This window comes from Crocuta crocuta, unplaced genomic scaffold (genome assembly GCF_008692635.1).
Source record: "Crocuta crocuta isolate KB4526 unplaced genomic scaffold, BGI_CrCroc_1.0 scaffold149, whole genome shotgun sequence".
Classification (NCBI taxonomy): domain Eukaryota; kingdom Metazoa; phylum Chordata; class Mammalia; order Carnivora; family Hyaenidae; genus Crocuta; species Crocuta crocuta.
The window spans coordinates 1,096,187-1,115,593 of record NW_027551561.1 but is presented as its reverse complement, the minus strand read 5'-3'; the positions used below and the strand labels follow the sequence as shown (position 1 = coordinate 1,115,593).

The 19,407-nt window shown below is 36.1% G+C and overlaps 1 protein-coding gene across 1 annotated transcript in view; it reads left to right on the top strand.

The window, feature by feature from the left end:
* PAFAH1B1 (platelet activating factor acetylhydrolase 1b regulatory subunit 1) overlaps positions 1-19,407 on the top strand; it is an 83,814-nt gene that overhangs the window by 55,191 nt on the left and 9,216 nt on the right. Inside the window, exons 3-9 of the mRNA XM_077749924.1 lie at positions 2,577-2,661; positions 2,911-2,985; positions 4,030-4,236; positions 10,493-10,661; positions 13,270-13,372; positions 14,115-14,343; positions 17,975-18,076. Of these exons, the coding sequence (XP_077606050.1) occupies positions 2,577-2,661; positions 2,911-2,985; positions 4,030-4,236; positions 10,493-10,661; positions 13,270-13,372; positions 14,115-14,343; positions 17,975-18,076 (970 nt within the window). The remainder of the gene's footprint in view (positions 1-2,576; positions 2,662-2,910; positions 2,986-4,029; positions 4,237-10,492; positions 10,662-13,269; positions 13,373-14,114; positions 14,344-17,974; positions 18,077-19,407) is intronic.

Here is a 19,407-nt window from a genome sequence, read left to right as displayed (position 1 = left end):
TTCCTGATTCATAGTCTTTTGCTTCCTGGTTCATAGTCTTTTTTTATAAGGGCATTAATCCCATTACCATGAGGGCAGAGCCCTCATGACCTATGCACCTCCAAAGGTCCCATCCCCAAATACTAGGTTTCAACGTAAGAATTGGCGGGGGGTAGGAGGATGACACACAAACATTCAATCTGTAGCGTCCTTTGACTCAAATGTAAAGATGTAATAAAAGCTTTATTTGAGTGTTTATTTACAACATTGTTTAAAATGGTGAAAAATTGGAAACAGCCTTGAAAGTGCAGTAATAGGTAATTGCTTAAATAAAATTTGGTCCATCTACATCATGGAATACTGTGTTTGAGTATTAATAACTAAGATGTTGTGGATGAACATTTACTGACAAGGTAAGATTTCCGTGATAATGAATGAAATTAACAGACTAAGTTATTTAATTAAAAGCCATACATCTGTATCCTTGGTGATGTGACTGTATGGGCAAAGAACATGGTAGGAGAAGACTATACTGAATGAAGGGTCAGTGGTAATCTGAAAATCTTGGAACTTTTTTTTTTTTAATAAGGAAAAGGAATAGCTGTTTTGTATTTTTCTCCTTTTACTATTCTTACCTGAAAAGTACCACTATTTATCTATCTTTACAAAAAATTAAGTCCATTAAGATAAGAATTATCATGTGTGTCATGTATTACATATACATATTTCATGTTATATGAGCTTCCAAGTTGTAAGCTGTGTGCAGTGTGTTTGGGCAGTTTCAGGCACTAGGGCTTGACCCTGAGGTAAGAGCTAGGTAGGAACATTAAATATTTACAAGTTCTATATATTATTTGCTTATTCTTGACATTTTTTAAGAAGAAAATAAAGCTAAGAAATAGGTATGTCTTTTAACTTGTTTCCCTTATTATTTGGGATATTCTAACCAAGGGGAAATTTACTTTTGTTGAAGATTTGTAACACAGGTTTTGACAACACAGTATTTGATGGAATATTTTGAGAGATCCACTGCCTTCCTATTTTGTATTCTTTCGGAAGGCCCAAGTAGAACTACGTGGTGGAAATTAAAACAAAGTAGATTTCAGCTCCACGTAAAGAAGATATGTCTTACGAATCGAGTTATCCATTAGTAGAACAGGCCAGAAGGTACGGGCTATGATATGAGCAGTACACAGACACAGACTCACAGTAATAGTAAGAATTTACCTTTCCTCAGCCCCTGTGCTCATGAGTGTGATGTGCTTGACCCTATCTTCCACTAGTTATTATGCTTTAATTTTTGGTACGCTAATAATTACCTGTAATACTTTAGTGTTTGATTTGACTCTCTATTATCTTTCTCCACTCTTTGCTTTATTTTTAGCATACCATTGAATTAAAACTGGATGCCACCAATTCTACAGTACTACTAGAGTGTTTTTATTTCCTAAAGCATTAGGTGGGCAGTGGCTTTGAAAGTGTAGTCATAGCAGCATTGTTTGTGGTTAGTAAAAGCATATGACTCTATAATGGAAAACAATATTTTTTTAAAAGGCAGATTTATGTCTGCTGATAAAGAACGAAGGTTAAGATTAAGTGGGTTTATGTGATATTGTGTGTAAGATTTTATATATAATACATTGCATTCTGTTTTAAAAACAAATATTGATGACCTCTAGAAGAAAATGCAGGAATGTGTGTGTATAGGTAGATTGTCTCTGAATATACAAAACACTGATAAAGTGGTTACCTCTTTGGGGGGGGGGGTGTCAGTGGTGGAAAGAATATTTTATTGTGTACTTATTTAACTTTTGTTTAACCTTGCATATATGCTAACTTTTAAATTATTTAATAAAATGTTTTATAGGAAATCTCAAACAAATAACTATTTCTGTTACAGTGGTAGTTAGGGCTCAAAAAAATTGAGAGACATTGGAATGGGTTGCTTTAGGAGCGAGGTAGTTGATTTTCTCTTTGAAAAATTATAAGGAGAGCATGAAGAGTCATCTGCTAATTCAGCTTTTCTAACCTTTGATTTCTAATTCTAAGTGAATGTCTCATTGCGATATTATACTAAGTTTATATATAGCCTGTGCCCCTTTTTTCACCCACTCAAATGGTTTAAAGTTATCTCTGATATTAAATACGTATTAATTATAACTCACCAGGACAATTGTCTGTGTACAACTAAATTTCAGTTGCTAGTCCTTGAGCATCTACTAGCATAACAAGTAGTAAAGGAAAGCCAAATGTATGTAAACATGAACAAAATTGATGATTACTGTCACAGATTGATAGCTGTTATATAAGCCATATCTTAATCCATAGAGTTCCCACATCTTGTAAGGTAAGCAGTGCAGTAGAGACTTAATACTAAAAGCTCAAGAATAATGTTACGATATTTTGGATGTACTACAACAGAGCTAAATGTTTTAGAGGCTTTGGGAGAAGGTTTCTTTTTTGTGAAATACTTGTATGATTTAGAAGGGAATACTCTTAAAAGAATGTCTTAAGATTTATGAGATTTTAAATAAAATATTTTTTTAACATGGAAATCAGACTTGTTAGAGGTAAAATTTGAATTTGTTTTCTTTCAGAAATCGAGCTATAGCAGATTATCTTCGTTCAAATGGCTATGAAGAGGCATATTCAGTTTTTAAAAAGGAAGCTGAATTAGATATGGTATGTTTGACCTTACAGTTATTCATAATATTTAGTAAGTGGATTTTACTTAAGTATCAGTAGCTAACAGTCACCTCATTTATCACAAATCTTCCCACTTGTTATTGTGGTTTACTTTGGTACTAGGTCTTCATCTCCCCTTTTTGGTATAATCAGACATTTAGCAACATTTGGGCTTAATGAATGGTCTGGTTTGAACTATTGTAGGTGAGCTGTTTTTCAAAAGGTTCTCATTTTTTTTTTTTCTAGAATGAAGAATTAGATAAGAAATATGCTGGTCTTTTGGAAAAAAAGTGGACATCCGTCATTAGATTACAAAAGAAGGTATCTGTGTCTTCTTTCTTTAAAGTCACTTGTATTTGGAGTATTATTATTTAAACTTTCTGAAAATATTAACATCCGTTATTCTGCATTAATTATATTTAATCTTGAAAGGTAAATGAAAATACGTTTTTATGCATTAAAAAACTTTGACATTGACAGGTCATTGCTGATACATGCTAACTCATGCATCCCAGGTATTGGCTCCATTTAATCTACACAACCCTGACTTCAGGGAATGGATACCAAAAGAACTCATTTGTGCATTTAGATAGGAAGAATGCATGTAGCCAACATGATGTTAGTGAAGGAACACTAAAGTGTGCTCTTAGACAAATCATTTTCATCTCTGAGCTTTTTATTTTTTTTATTTATTTTTTAACTTTATTTATTTATTTATTGTTGAGAAAGAGAGAGACTGAGCAAGGGAGGGGCAAAGAGAGGAGACAGGATCTGAAGGCAGGATCTGATGCCCCAGTGTGGGGCTCGAACTCACAAATTGTGAGTTCGAACTCACAAGTTGTGACCTGAGCCAAAGTTGGACACTCAACTGACTGAGCCACCCAGGTGCCCTTCTGAGCTTTTATTTTTGTCTGTATAGTGAAGGCAGCAAATAATATCCTGGCCCTAAAATTTATACTCTCAGTAGGCAAAGTCAGAGTAAATAAATAACATTTCTATAATATGAGTTAATCCAGAAAAAGCTCTTAGAAAAGTACCTAACACATATATGCATTTTAGCTTTTATAGTATTATAAAGTTGCAGTGTTCTTCCTCTAATTGGTAGATACAAATTGAAAAAGAATTTTTTTCAGTTAAATAGTTGACACAATTGTATTGAGTTTTTCTCAAGTTTCAGTTTTATCACACCACTAAAATTTTGGGGGTATATCATCTAGATCATTTTCAATAAAAATTGAGGAAAGCTTTGTAAACTAGCAAGATTTTTTCAAGAATCCTGACAAAACTAAAGGCAATTTTTTAAAATATCAAATATATTCTTTTTATCAGAATCTATCTGTATATAACTATGTGTTCCTTCTCAAGGTTATGGAACTAGAATCAAAACTAAATGAAGCAAAAGAAGAATTTACGTCGGGTGGACCTCTTGGTCAGAAACGAGACCCAAAAGAATGGATTCCCCGTCCACCAGAAAAATATGCATTGAGTGGTCATAGGAGTCCAGTTACTCGAGTAATTTTCCATCCTGTGTTCAGTGTTATGGTCTCTGCTTCAGAGGATGCCACAATTAAGGTAACTTTTTCAAAATTAAAGATGTACAACAGGAGAATTGTTAAAAGCAGATTAATGTTAATTGGGTAAAAGAAAACAATCTTGAAGATGAAGACCTATATAGGACAGGAAAGACAGGAAGGACTCTTCAAAACTGTGATTGTTCTAAGCCTTAAAAGACAGAATTAGAATAAAATTTCATTGTAGCTCCTGAGAGACAAGCTGCCAAGTAAGTTCACTGATGAATTTGAGAAAATTGGGTGTTGCTAATTTAGTGTCGGGGTGCAAGTCACCTACTACGTGAATAATGTTTGTTCTTGGAGAACGAAGGTATACGTGTGCTTTGTTTTAAGCAAGTGATAGATGAAAATACAAGGTTACAAAATCAGTACTTCAGCGGGTATTTATTTTGAGAGAGAGAGTACACGTGCGCACGCATGAGTCGGGGAGGGGCAGAGAGGAAGACAGGCTCTGAAGCAGCCTCCATGCTGATAGTAGCAAGCCCAATGCAAGGCTCAAACTCCCAAACCATGAGATCATGACCTAAGCCAAAGTTGGATGCTTAACTGACTGAACCACCCAGGCGCCCTTCTCCTTGATGTATTTTAAATACTGGCTTTAGTTATAAATAGTAGTTCTCTCCAGGGGTGTGGGAATATGTGAGGTTTTCACTTTATAAATTATGTCTTTCTCTCATTTTTCTGTTTTTTTACAGTAAATGCACACATTTCAATATTCTTTTTTCTTTTTAATTCAGTGTTGGTGCTATTTTTTTTTAATGTTTATTTATTTGAGAGATAGGGAGGGAGGGTCAGAGAGAGGGAGACAGAATCCCAAGCAGGCTCTACAGTGTCAGCCCAAGAGCCCAATGCAGAGATCAAACTCATGAACTATGAGATCATGACCTGAGCTGAAATCAAGAGTCAGCCACTTAACCAACTGAGTCATGCAGGTGCTCTTAATGTTTTATCTTTTAATCCAGAAAAAAGTTGTTTTTATAATTCCTTTTTTTTTTTTTTTAATGTTTTATTTATTTCTAGGAGAGAGGTAGAGACAGCATGAGCAGGGGAGGGTCAGAGAGAGAGGGAGTCACAGACTGAAACAGGCTCCAGGCTCTGAGCTGGCAGTCAGCACAGAGCCCGACGTGGGGCTCGAACCCACGAACCGCGAGATCATGACCCAAGCGAAAGTCGGACGCTTAACCGACTAAGCCACCCAGGCGCCCCTTATAATTCCTTTTGATTCAGACATAGTACAGTAACAGTTGTATAAACTACCCACAGAAAGTTAAGTAAAATATAGTTGAAAGGTTTAGGTAAGTTTCTCTGTTCTTTTATTTATTTTTTAAGTGTATTTATTTTGGAGAGCGAGGGAGAGAGAAATCCCAAGCAGACCCCATGCTGTCAGTACAGAGCCTGACACAGGGCTCAGTCCTACAGTTGGTGAGATCATGACCTGAGCCAAAATCAAAAGTGAGGCACTTAACCAATAGAGCCACCCAGGTGCCTGTAGGTTTCTCTGTTTTAAGGCTTATTTCAGATTAAGTTCTAGATTTTATTTATTGAGGTATACCTAAGAAAACATGAGTATCAGGTTAAGACTATACATATGTCACCTAACAGCAGTCCAGCATAAAATACAGAATGATTTAAATGTGACTATACTTAATTTGTTCTTCAAATTAAACATTATTTTATGTTTTCCTTATGTGGTTGCTTTAGTTTCTAAATCAGTGGCTTCCTTCCATCTTATGGGCTGGTGATCCATGCAGTGAGCTACAGAGTAACTGGAAGAGAGTCTTAAAATCATATGTATATGGTGTAGGCTGAAAATAACCTAATACATTATTAACCTGTTGCTATTTTTCAAATATAGGTAGACACGAATTTAAATTATTGATTTCATGATAGTCTTGTATGTTATAAAACTACACTGCTGTCATGAGGCATAAGGGTTAATAGGTTAAAAACCCTTTCTTACTGATTTTTCAGCAGTGGTATAAAAGCATAAACAAAATTGTTAATGTGCCATCTTAAAATTCATCTATTAAGTGAACTTGTTGCAAATTGGGGCGCCTGGCTGACTTAGTCTGTATAACATGTGACTCTTGATCCTCAGGGTCCTTAGTTCAAGCCCCATGTTGGGTGTGGAGTCTACTTAAAAAAATAAAATACTACAAATGGAAGTTGTAAGGTTGTTTTTTTTATGTTTATTTTTGAGAGAGAGAGAGAGCGCATGCAGATGCATGGGGGAAGGGCAGAGGCAAAGAGAGAGAGAATCTTAAGCAGGCTCCACAGCCAGCCGCAGAGCCTGACTAGGGGCTCGATCTGAGGACCATGAGATCATGACCTGAGCCGAAATCAAGAGTCGGACGCTCAACCAACTAAGCCACCCCAACAAAAATATTTTATTATATTAGTTCCCTTGTGCATCTGGTAAACACAACAGATTTGGTGGTTTGTTTGTTTTAGAGGAATTCGTTTACATCACCAACCTTTAAACTTAAGGGAAAATGAAGGTTAGATATTTGGAATAATTCATTATAGTATTTTTAATTTCATCATTTTAATTTTTGAAAGGTCATTTATTTATTTTTCTTTTTTTAATTTTTAATTTTATTTGTAAGTAATCTCCACACCCAACATGGGGCCCAAATCCACAACCCTAACTAAGATCAAGAGTTGCACATTCAGCTGACTGGAGCTACCTAGGCATCCCTGAAAAGTTGATACTTTTTTTTTAAGCTTATACTTTTTGACCCAAAATTCTTTTTCACCAAAGATTTTCACTTACAGAATATTTTCGGTGATAATGGAAAATTAGTCACACTTTGTTCCTAAAGTGTGGGGGGAGGCAGCAGTGCCTAAATGGCTCATTTGGTGGAGCCTGTGACTCTGGGTCTTGGGGTTGGGCATTTGAACCCCACATTAGTGCAGAGATTACTTAAAAATAAAATCTTAAAAAAAAAAAATGTTTGCCAGGGTTTTAATCATATCCTCATGGTGAGAAGCAAAGGGAAAATGGGATAATGAAGTACAACACAGTCATTATGCTTAAAAATAGCGTAGAAAAAATGGAAAAACCATGCCTTGGGTAGGATAATGGATATTTTTTATTGCCTTTATGTAAATACATTATTAATTGTTTATCGTGAGGATTCATTTTTATGATCATACAAAAGGTAAAAAGTAAAGGAAAAAATTCTTTTTCTTGATATTTACAAACTATAAAATGCCTTGTTTGCTCATCATTTATGAAAGAGTTCATTTTCTGGGTACATTTATTTTAGAGAAAATGCTCTAGTGTTCTTTGACAAATGCATGGAAGGAAAGTTGACTGATCACACCTTATTTATTTTTAGCAGGTCAAGTATTTACTGAACTCTTGGTGTCAAAATTAAACTAAATGGGACAAAAATCTTACAAAAAAAGAAAATTATTGACCAATATAATATCTCTGAACACATATGCAAAATCCTTAATAAATTATAAGCAAATTAAATCCAGCAATTTATTAAAAGGTTAATTAATATGATCCAGGTAGGGTTTATCACAGAGTGCAGGATTGGTTCCACATTGAAATTCATCAGTCAGTGTGGTACACTCTGTCAACAGAAAAAAACATAATAGGTTCAGAAAAAGCACCTGACAAAATTCCAACATTCATTCATGATAAAACTTCTCAGCAAGTTAGGAAGGAAGCTTCGTTAACCTGATAAAAGGTTAAAAGGTATCTGAACATAATAATTAATGGTTGAAAACTGAATGCTCCCTTCCCCCATCAGGAACCAAGGCCAGGGTGTTCAGTCTCAAACACTGACATCCATGTTTGTACAAGAGTGCCTTGCCAGCGCAGTAAGGAAGAAGATGAAATAAAAAGCTTACAGATTGGAAAGGAAGAAATGAAACTCCTTATTTGTAGACAACATGATCTTCTATGTAGAAAACCCAAAGAATCTACAAAAAAAACTACTAGAACTATGGCTGAATTTAACAGAATCACTGGATACAGTGATTAATACAGGATTAATATTCAAATGGTAATTGTATATCTATAAAGTAGCAGTGAATAATTTGAAAATTAAAAATTGAAAATGTCACACGGTCACATCAAAAAAAACCTCAAAATACTTAAGGATAAATCTAACAAAATATGTACAATATTAGAAATCACTTCTGTGTAGAAGTATTTGAATATATGGTAAAAAAAAAAGTCTGTTTATATTAAGAAGGGTATGTACATTTTCTGTAAAAATATGTAGAAGGTAGTTTTTCTTTAAAAATTTTTAATGTTTTAATTCTTTTTGAGAGAGATAGAGACAGCATGAGCAGGGGAGGGTCAGAGAGAGAGGGAGACTCAGAATCTGAAGCAGGCTTCAGGCTCTGAGCTGTCAGCACAGAGCCTGACGCAGGGCTCGAATCCATAAACCGTGAGATCATGACCTGAGCCAAAGTCAGACGCTTAACCGACTGAGCTACCCAGGCGCCCCTAGAAGGTAGTTTTTCTTAGGTGAGTTTTTTGTATTCTTTTTTATTTCACATTATTATGTGTGAGTATTAAGTTCCTCGTAATTGCAAATCTTGTATCTACTTAGCCATTCCCCTAATATTGGATATTTAAATTGTTTCCAAGTTTTCAAAATACATTTTCTAAGTGTCTTTAAATTGGTTGGTATATATATCCTACTACCAATAAATTTGAACCTATTACAGGAAGAATGGAATCAATCATTTGATTTTAGAGCATGTAATTGGTGTTGGGTAAGGACTGACTACATTTGGCCACCAGAATGAAAGTCTTAATATGTTCTTGATAGGTCATTATTACCATTATCTTAGAAATAACTGTCTTTTAAAGATGTGGCAGTGACTTCCCATTTTTGCATCAAAATGACGTATGCTTTTGTTAACCTATTCATTGGCAGTAACATCTTGGCCTCTTAGATGTCTGAGTTCTGCTTGTGTATTAGAACTGAACAATCTTAGATGCTGGCGAGGATTGTGGAGAAACGGGCACCTNGAAATCTGGCCACTTGTAGCAATGTGGATGGAACTCCAGGGTGTTATGCTAAGTGAAATAAGTCAGGCAGAGAAAGATACCGTAAGTTTTCACTTGTATGTGGAACAGGAGAAACTTAGCAGAGGACCATAGGGGAAGTGAAGGGGAAAATACAGTTAAGGAGAGGGAGGGAGGAAAACCATAAGAGACTCTTAAATACCGAGAACAAACTGAGGGTTGATGGGGGCAGGGGAGAGGGGAAGATGAGTGATAGGCATGGAGGAGGGCACCTGTTGGGATGAGCACTGGGTGTTATATGAAAACCAACTTATAAAAGGAAAAAAAAAAAAAACCTAGGAAAAGAAGAGCTACTTAGATCCAAAGTAAGCAGAAGAAAATAAAAGATATTGGTCAAAAGATACAAACTTTCAGTTATTAGATTAGTAAATTCTAGGGATTTAACATTGAGTGAGCTTGGTAACTATAATTAATATTCTAGTATATACTTTGGAGTTTCTAAGAGAATAGGTCCTAAATGTTCTCAACACACATTTTAAAAAGTTTAGTTATGTGAGGTGATGAATATATTAACCTTATTGTGTTAATCATTTCCCAATGTATACTTGTATCAAATCATTACATTGTACACCTTAAACTTACACAATGTTATATGTCAATTATACTTCAATAAAGCTGGAAAAAATAAAATAAAAATTAAAGTATAAAAAAAAAGAATTGAACAATCTTGGGCACCTGGTTGGCTCAATCAGTTAAGCATCTAACTTCAGCTCAGGTCATGATCTTGTCATTGGAGTTTGAGCCCTGCATCAACGCTCTGTGCTGACCTCTCCCTTGCACTCTCTCTCAAAAATAAACAAACATTTAAAAAAAAAAAAAAGAATTGAGCGCTCTCTTTATTGTCCCTGAATATTCTATGTATAGATACCTATCATAACCACCCCCCATAACTTTTGTCCTTAAATTTACTTGTTTACATGGCTGTTGTCTCCTGTAAGACTGGGAAAGGGACTTTGTCCTTTGGCTCTGTATACCTACCTGCTAGTATTGTTTAGGTATATGATAGATAATGTACTAGATGTCTGTTTTAGTAATTACAACTTCAGTTTCTCTGTAGAGAAAAGACCAATTTACGCTTGAAGATTGTGGTTTCTAAGACAATTACTCCTTGTCACTTGCTCATACTGGCCTGCTGAGTGCTAACACGAAGTGAGAAAGAAGGGATGGGTTGATATTAACTAACTTTCTGATTACTTGACAGGTGTGGGATTATGAGACTGGAGATTTTGAGCGAACCCTTAAGGGGCATACAGACTCTGTACAGGATATTTCTTTTGACCACAGTGGCAAGCTTCTGGCTTCCTGTTCTGCAGATATGACCATTAAACTATGGGATTTTCAGGGCTTTGAATGCATCAGAACCATGCACGGTAAGGGGTAGAGGATAATGTTTTGATACTGATTTGTAACATGACATTCCAGAGAAAACATGCTGTTTTCTAACAGTGTGCAGGTTCTATTCTTAATTGTGTCAGTGGAAGAGCATATAATGCAGAGCCCATGGATAAGCCACAGTAGTTGAGAGTTGTTTCAATTATGAGGTTTTAAGTATCTCTTAGTGGTTTATATAAAATACTTAATTTATTTTCAGGAATATATTTGGATAAGAAAACTGCTGTGACATCTGTCTTCAAGAAAAAAGAAAAATGAAGTTATTGAGGATTTTTTTGTTCTTTCCTTTTTCTCTCTTGGGAAACAAGTTCATAGAAAATAGATACAGTAAAAGCTGGAATCTAGCATTTCTTGCTCACTTTAAAACACACACACACTGTAAAATGTTAGCTTGTTTTGTTGGTTCTTGTCATAGAGACTATTCTCTGAGGCAGCTTGGCTTTGTGGGAAGAACATGGGCATTGGAATCCAATCTGGGTTCAAATTCCTACTTGTTTACTTGTGGCATTGGGAAATTTCATCCTCTTTCATCTGCAAGGTAGAGGTAATAATACCTGTCTTAGGATTGTTGTGAGGATAAAATGAGATCATATACATAAGTCATCTTGGTTTAGTATCTGAAACATAGGAGGTGCTCACTAAATAAGAAATTTTGTTGTTTCTTTAAACATGATATAATTTGAATGTTTGGATTTCGTATAAGGAACACATGCTGTGTTGGTAATAAAAGTCTTTTTTTAACAGATAATTCAGTGATATAAGCTGTGTGTTTACATAGATAGTATAATTTGAAGGGTGTATATTTTTTTTTTATGTTTTATTTCTGAGAGAGAGAGAGAGAGCGAGCGAGCGTGAGCAGGGGAGGGTCAGAGAGAGTGGGAGGCATAGAATCTGAAACAGGCTCCCGGCTCTGAGCTGGCTGTCAGCCCAGATCCCGACATGGNGAAATTTTGTTGTTTCTTTAAACATGATATAATTTGAATGTTTGGATTTTGTATAAGGAACACATGCTGTGTTGGTAATAAAAGTCTTTTTTTAACAGATAATTCAGTGATATAAGCTGTGTGTTTACATAGATAGTATAATTTGAAGGGTGTATATTTTTTTTTTATGTTTTATTTCTGAGAGAGAGAGAGAGAGCGAGCGAGCGTGAGCAGGGGAGGGTCAGAGAGAGTGGGAGGCATAGAATCTGAAACAGGCTCCCAGCTCTGAGCTGGCTGTCAGCCCAGATCCCGACATGGGGCTTGAACCCTCAAACTGTGAGATCATGACCTGAGCCGAAGTCGTACGCTTAGCCGATTGAGCCACCCAGGCGCCCCATAGTGTTTATGTTTCTTTAAGTAGCCTGTATCTTGTTGCTCTGACTTAATAAAGAAGAAGGGGAGTAGGAGATACAGGCCTCCCGTTACCAAATGAGTAAGTCAAAGGGAATATAAAAGATATTCTAATAGCATATGGTGACAGATGGCAGCTAGCTACACTTGCGTGAGCATAGCATAATGTATAAACTTCTCGAATCAGTGCATTGTACAGCTGAAACTAATGTAACATTATGTGTCAACTACACTCAAAATTTTTTTTTAAAGAGGAGTTCTTGGGGTGCCTGGGTGGCTCAGTTGGTTAGACCTCCGACATCAGCTCAGGTCATGATCTCGTGGTTCATGGGTTCGAGCCCTGCGTCGGGCTCTGTGCTGACAGCTAGCTCAGGGCCTGGAGCCTGCTTCAGATTCTGTGTCTCCCTCTCTCTCTGACCCTCCCCTGCTCATGCTGTCTATATATATATCAAAAATAAATAAAAGATCTTAAAAATAATAGTAATTTTAAAAAGAGTTCTTTCCAACCAGTGTATATATTACTTAAAATAATTACACTTATGAAGATTCTGTAGGGCTTTTTCCACAAAGGATAGCTAATTAGGATTAATGCATATAGAATAATGCATTTTTTTACCCCTATGAACATTAACAACAAAAAAAATCTTTCAAACATTAGTTTTTGGGGAAAATGTTTATTTTGAGGGAGAGAGTTGGGAGTGGAGGAGGGGCAGAGACAGAGAGAGAGAGAGAGGAGCCCACTGTGTGGCTCGATCCCATGAACCATGAGCTCATGACCTGAGCCATAATCAGGAGTCAAATGCTTAACCAAGTGAGCCACCGAGGTACCCTGGACCACTATTTTAAACATGGAACCAAATCTCCATTATTCTTTCTGTTTAGCTTTGTAAATCTTAAATAGTTGCAATTTATATCTTAGGATAATCAACCATGGAAATTTTTGTGTTTTGCTACTGTTCATATATAAACATTCAGCATATTAATATATCCAGATCCTAATGACACTGATGTTAAAACAGTTTTACAAGTCATAAATTGAGCTTGCTACTTATTTCATTGTAGATTATTTTATTAAGTTGCTAATTCCGTAACTTTTTTATGTGTAAATCCAAAGTTTCTTATCAAATTTAGATAAAGCCCAGTGTATTTCAATTTGCTGTGATATTTGAAATCCCATGGTGAAATCTCATGGTAATCTGAGGTGTAATTGTACTGTATATATCACTTAATACATTGCTGTGTTATGTTTTAGGCCATGACCACAATGTCTCTTCAGTAGCCATCATGCCCAATGGAGATCATATAGTGTCTGCGTCAAGGGATAAAACTATAAAAATGTGGGAGGTGCAAACTGGGTAAGTAGGTTTGGTTGAAATGGTGTCAGCTGAAGAGATACTAAATAACCACATGTGTTCCGAACAACCATTTATTTTATTTTGACTTTAACCCAGAATAATCATGGTGCTGTTTGTATTATATACTTTAAAATGAGGTTTGAATCTCTAAATGTTTCCCAAAAAGGAATAGAGAAATTATTTTTTTAAAAAAATTGTGTCCTTGAGAGCCATTTTCTGTGCAATGGCTTATTATCTCTGTGGTCTTCTTTTAGGTGATTTCTCTATGGGTTGAAATAAAATGTAAATAACATTTGTGCAGGTAGGCACGTTAGGCTTAATTTGGTTGTGCTTAGAATGACACAATTGTTATAATAAAACCTTAACCTTCTACTTACTAGTTTTACCCAAATTAGTAGAGTATGTCTTTTTCTCAACAAAGCCGTAAATATTTTTGTTAGGTTTATTGTGTGTGTTTATTTTTAGAAGATTTTATTTCTCTATATATTTTACCGCCTAGAATGTGTTGATTGGTTAGCTCCTTAATGATACTTCCATCAGCTTATTTTGACTGATGTTTGATTTTCCAGCCTGTCCCCATCTTTCATTAACCATGAATGTACGTTTATTGTGCTGACTGGCATATGATTACTCTAACATGGTGCCATCCTCCTTATTCTAGTACATAGCTAGTTTTATATTGCTTCTGGGAAGTGTCCCAGTGAATCCCATTCATGATATAAATTATTGCTTATTTTGACAGCTACTGTGTGAAGACATTCACAGGACACAGAGAATGGGTACGTATGGTGCGGCCAAATCAGGATGGCACTCTGATAGCCAGCTGTTCAAATGATCAGACCGTGCGCGTATGGGTCGTAGCAACAAAGGAATGCAAGGCTGAGCTTCGAGAACATGAGCATGTGGTAGAATGTATTTCCTGGGCTCCAGAAAGCTCATATTCTTCCATCTCTGAAGCAACAGGATCTGAGGTATGTGATTTATATATCATTTCATGATTGTATTGCTGATATCAGAATCTTGGGAAACTTTTCTCATTCTCAATTTCAGGGCAGTTAATGCATTGAAATACCTGCATCCCATAATTCTGAATCTTGACACTCTTCACTCTTTCGAACTTGCAGAAATGTTTACATTTTGTAACTAGTGATTATTACTGCTGTCAGCTGACCCATGATTTGTGCTGGGGATGGTGAACTCTCCTGAAGAGTAAAAGTGGTCATTACATTTATAAGAAGTGCCGTTGTTATATGAGTATACCAACCAGTGCAAAATAAAACTAATGGGAGAGGCTAAAGTTATCTTTTAGAAGAATAGCCTTCTTTAATGAACGTAATTATTTATGTTTATGGTGGAATGTAGTTTAGTATTTAAATATTTCTTATGGAGGCCTCTTGATCACTAGAAGCACTGGCTGAGTCTGGAGTTTTATTTATTTGTGTGTTTTAAGTTTTTAGTTGAATCACCTGGTGCTCATCACAAGTGCACTCCCCATCACCTATTTCACCCATCCCTCCACCCATCTCCACTCTGGTAACCATCAGTTCTCTGTAGTTAAGAATCTGTTGGGGCGCCTGGGTGGCTCAGTTGTTTAAGCGTCTGACTTCGGCTCAGGTCATGGTCTCACAGTTGGTGGGTTCAAACCCCGCGTCGGGCTCTGTGCTGAGACCCAGCTCAGAGCCTGGAGCCTGTTTCAGATTCTGTGTCTCCCTCTCTCTCTCTGACCCTCCCCTGCTCACGCTGTCTCAGAAATAAATAAAAAACATTAAAAAAAAAAAATCTGTTTCTTGGTTTGTCTCTCTTTCCCACTGCCCCCCCCTTTGCTCATTTAAATTCCATATGCAAGTGAAATCTTATGGTATTTGTTTTTCTCTTATTTCACTTAGAATTATACTCTCTAGCTCCATGTCATTGCATATGGCAAGATTTCATTCTTTTTTTTTTTTTTAATGTTTTATTTATTTCTGAGAGAGACAGTGTGAGCAGGGGAGGGTCAGAGAGAGAAGGAGACACAGAATCTGAAACAGTCTCCACGCTCTGAGCTGTCAGCACAGAGCCCTACATGGGGCTCGAACCCATGCACCGTGAGATCATGACCTGAGCCGAAGTCTGCTGCCCAACCGATTGAGCCACCCAGGCGCCCCAAGATTTCATTCTTTTTTCTGGATGAATAATATTCCATTGTATATATACCATATCTTCTTTATACATTCATCAGTTGATAGACACTTGGGTTGCTTCCATATCTTGGCTGTCATAAACAGTGCTGCTATAAATATAGGGATGCATGTATTTCCCTTTGGATTAGTGCCTTTTTTCTTTTCTTTTTTTAAGTCTTTGGGTAAATACCAGTAGAACAATTTATAATTACTGGATCTTAGGTTCTATTTTTTACTTTTTGAGGAACCTCCATACTGTTCCCCAGAGTGGCTGTACCAGTTTGTATTCCCAACAATAGTGCAGCAGATTCCCCATTCTCCACGTCTTCACCAACACCTGTTGTTTCTTGTGTTTTTTATTTTAGCCATTACAACAGGTGTGAGGGGATACGTAATTGTAGTTTTGATTTGCATTTCCCTAATGATAAGTGATGGTGAACATCTTTTCCTAAGTCTGTTGGCCAACTGTATGTCTTCTTTGGAGAAATATCTGTTCATGTCACCTCATTTTTTAACTGGATTTGTTTTTTGGGGTGTTGAGTTTAGAAGTTCTTCATATACTTTTTGGATACTAACTCTTTGTCAGATATGTCATTTGCAGATACTTTCTCCCATCAGTAGGCTGCCTTTTTGTTTTATTGATGTTTCCTTTGCTGTGCAGGAGCTTTTTATTTTGATGTAGTCCAGTAGTTTATTTTTGCTTTTGTTTCCTTTGCCTCAGGGGACCTATCTAGAAAAAAGTTGTACAGCCAGTATCAGAGAAATTACTGCCTATGCTTTCTTCTAGGATTTTTATGGTTTCAGGTTTCATATTTAGGTCTTTACTCCGTTTTGAATTTATTTTTGTGTGTGGTGTAAGAAAGTGATCCAATTTCATTCTCTTGTATGCTGCTGTCCGGTTTTCCCAATACCATTTGTTGAAGGGACTATCTTTCCCATTGGGTATTCTTTCCAGCTTTGTCAATAATTAATTGACCATGTAATTGTGAGTTTATTTCTGTATTTTCTACTCTTTTCCATTGATCTATGTGTCTATTTTTGTACCAGCACTGTAGTGTTTTGATTACTACAACTTTGTAATATAACTTGAAGTCTGGAATTGTGATGCCTCCAGCTTTGCTGTTCTCTTTCAGGATTGCTTTGGCTATTTAGGGTCTTTTGTGATTCCATACAAATTTTAGGATTATTTGTTCTAGTTCTTTAAAAAATTCTATTGGTATTTTGATAGGGATTGCACTAAATGCGCAGATTGCTTGGGGTAGTATAAACATTTTAACAGTGTTCAATCCATGAGCATGGAATGTCATTCCATTTCTTTGTGTTGTCTTCAGTTTCTTTCACCAGTGTTTTATAGTTTTCAGAGTACAGGTCTTTCACCTCTTTGGTTAGGTTTATTCCTAGGTATCTTATTATTTTTGGTGCTATTGTAAATGGGATTGTTTTCTTAATTCTCCTCCTGCTGCTTTATTATTGGTTTTTAGAAATGCAGCAGACTTCTGTACATTCGTTTTCTATCCTGCAGCTTTACCAAATTTTCTTATCAGTTTAGTGGAGTCTTTTGGGTTTTTACTCACAAGTTTTATATTTCTTCATGGTTCTTAATTTGTACTTTTCATGATTCATTCTTTAGGATTAATAACTTATTAATAAATTACAGAATATTGTTTCCTTGAATAAATTGTGTGAGCCAAAATTGACCACATTTCACTTTTATAGAGACAGTCCTGTCGTGGGTATTTTAATAACAGAAGGAAGAGAATCTTCTTCCTCTATCCCACCCTTAACTCCCCAAGATTATTTTTCTCAAATGAAGCTTCTGTAGAAATCTCTTAAATTTTGGCTGTTTGGTTGCATTTTCAAATTCTTTTTACTGCCCTCTGGTGGTGGTTACTTACCATGTCATAAAGTTGATTCTGGTTTGGATGTTACATAAAGACTGACTTAGTTTTAAATTTTTTCTGGATTCCAGAAGTCTTGAGCAGTAAATTTATCATGTTAGTATTATAGAAACTGAATCTTAACCTAAATGGAGATTTTCTATTTTCATATTATCTGGGTCCTTCCTGTGTAGCCTACATATGTCAAAAGACTTCTGTGTTTCAATAGAGGAAAATAAGAGTAAGTCCTGGAGATCTAATTGTACAGCTTGCTGACTATAGTTAACAATACTGTGTTGTATATACTTGAAATTTGCTAAAAGGGTAGCTCTAAAGTGGGAGATGGTTATATGAGGTGATGGATATATTAATTAACCTGATTATGGTGATCATTTTACTATATATATGTATCAGAATGTCAGATTGTATGTAGTAAATATATACAATATTTTCCCCAAAAATTGCATTTTTATAAAATTGAAAATATAGATCATTGATAGAAGTCATTTAAAATCTTTACTTAACTTCTTAAATGTAAAAACTTAACTTTTGTATATTTTCTGTAGACTAAAAAAAGTGGCAAGCCTGGGCCATTCTTACTGTCTGGATCCAGAGACAAGACTATTAAGATGTGGGACGTCAGTACTGGCATGTGCCTTATGACCCTAGTAAGTTTGCATAATCTTAACTGCTTCTTTTGCATCTTACTGTGTTTTTAGTTTTGGGGGTTAGATGCCTTGTGATGTCTTACTAAATAATCTGAATTATTCCAGGCTTTAAAATAATGTCTTTAGGGGTGCCTGGGTGGCTCAGTCGGTCAGGCGTCCAGCTTCGGCTCAGGTCATGATCTCATGATTTGTGGGTTCAAGCCCCGCGTCGGGCTCTGTGCTGACAGCTCAGAGCCGGGATCCTGTTTCAGATTCTGTGTCTCCCTCTCTCTCTGACCCTCCCCTGCTCACACTGTCTCTCTCTCTCTCTCAAAAATAAATAAAACATTTAAAAATGCATACTTAAAATCTTAACAAAAAGAATAGGAAAGCACATGCTCTCCTCTCCTGAAATAACACAGGTCACCTTAATTTCCCCCAATGTTTCTGGCTCCTGTTTTTCACCTGAAGGATGGTACCTTTTACTGCTTTATTTTGGTGTAGCCATGGAAATGTGGTTTTGTATTTTACTTTTAAAATACATTTTGTATTGGGGCACCTGGGTGGCTCAATCGGTTAAGCATCCAACTTTGGTTCAGTTCACACTCTGGCAGTTCGTGGGTTCGGCACCCACATCGGGCTTCGTGCTGACAGCTCAGAGCCTGGAGCCTGTTCTGACTTTGTCTCTCTGTCTCTCTCTCTCTCTCTCTGTCTCTCTCCCTCTCTCTTTGTCTCTCTGTCTCTGTCTCTCTCTCCCCCTCCCCTGCTCACACTCTGTTTCTCTTTTTCCCTCAAAAATAAACAAACATTAAAAAAGTTTTTTTAATAGATATTGTATTTAACTTTTGTTGAACCTTCTACCTCTAGTCATTGGTGACTTTTATAGGTCACTATAGTAGAACAAGGTATTTATTTGTTTGTTTGTTTAAATTGATTTTAAGAGAAAGTATGTGCAGGGGAAGGGCACAGAGAGAGTGGATGAATCCCAAGTAGGTTCCATACTGTCAGTGCAGAGTCTGACACAGAGCTCAAGCCTACGAACTGTGATTATCATGACTTGAGCTGAAATCAAGAGTTGGATGCTTATGCGACTGAATCGCCCAAGCAGCCTGGTCAAAGAATATGTTACCTTGGTCATCTTTTTTGTTTTTTCTTTCTTCTTTTATTTTTTAACTCCCCTTTCTTGGGTTCCTTTATAAAAGCAATATGGTTACCTACGTTATAGAAAAATTAGAACTATAGAGAAAAGCTAAAAGAAGAAAATAAAAATCACCTACATTTAGCTCTATCATACCTAATAAAACCTGCCAAGTATATGTACATATATATATATATTTTTTTTTTTTTAAGGA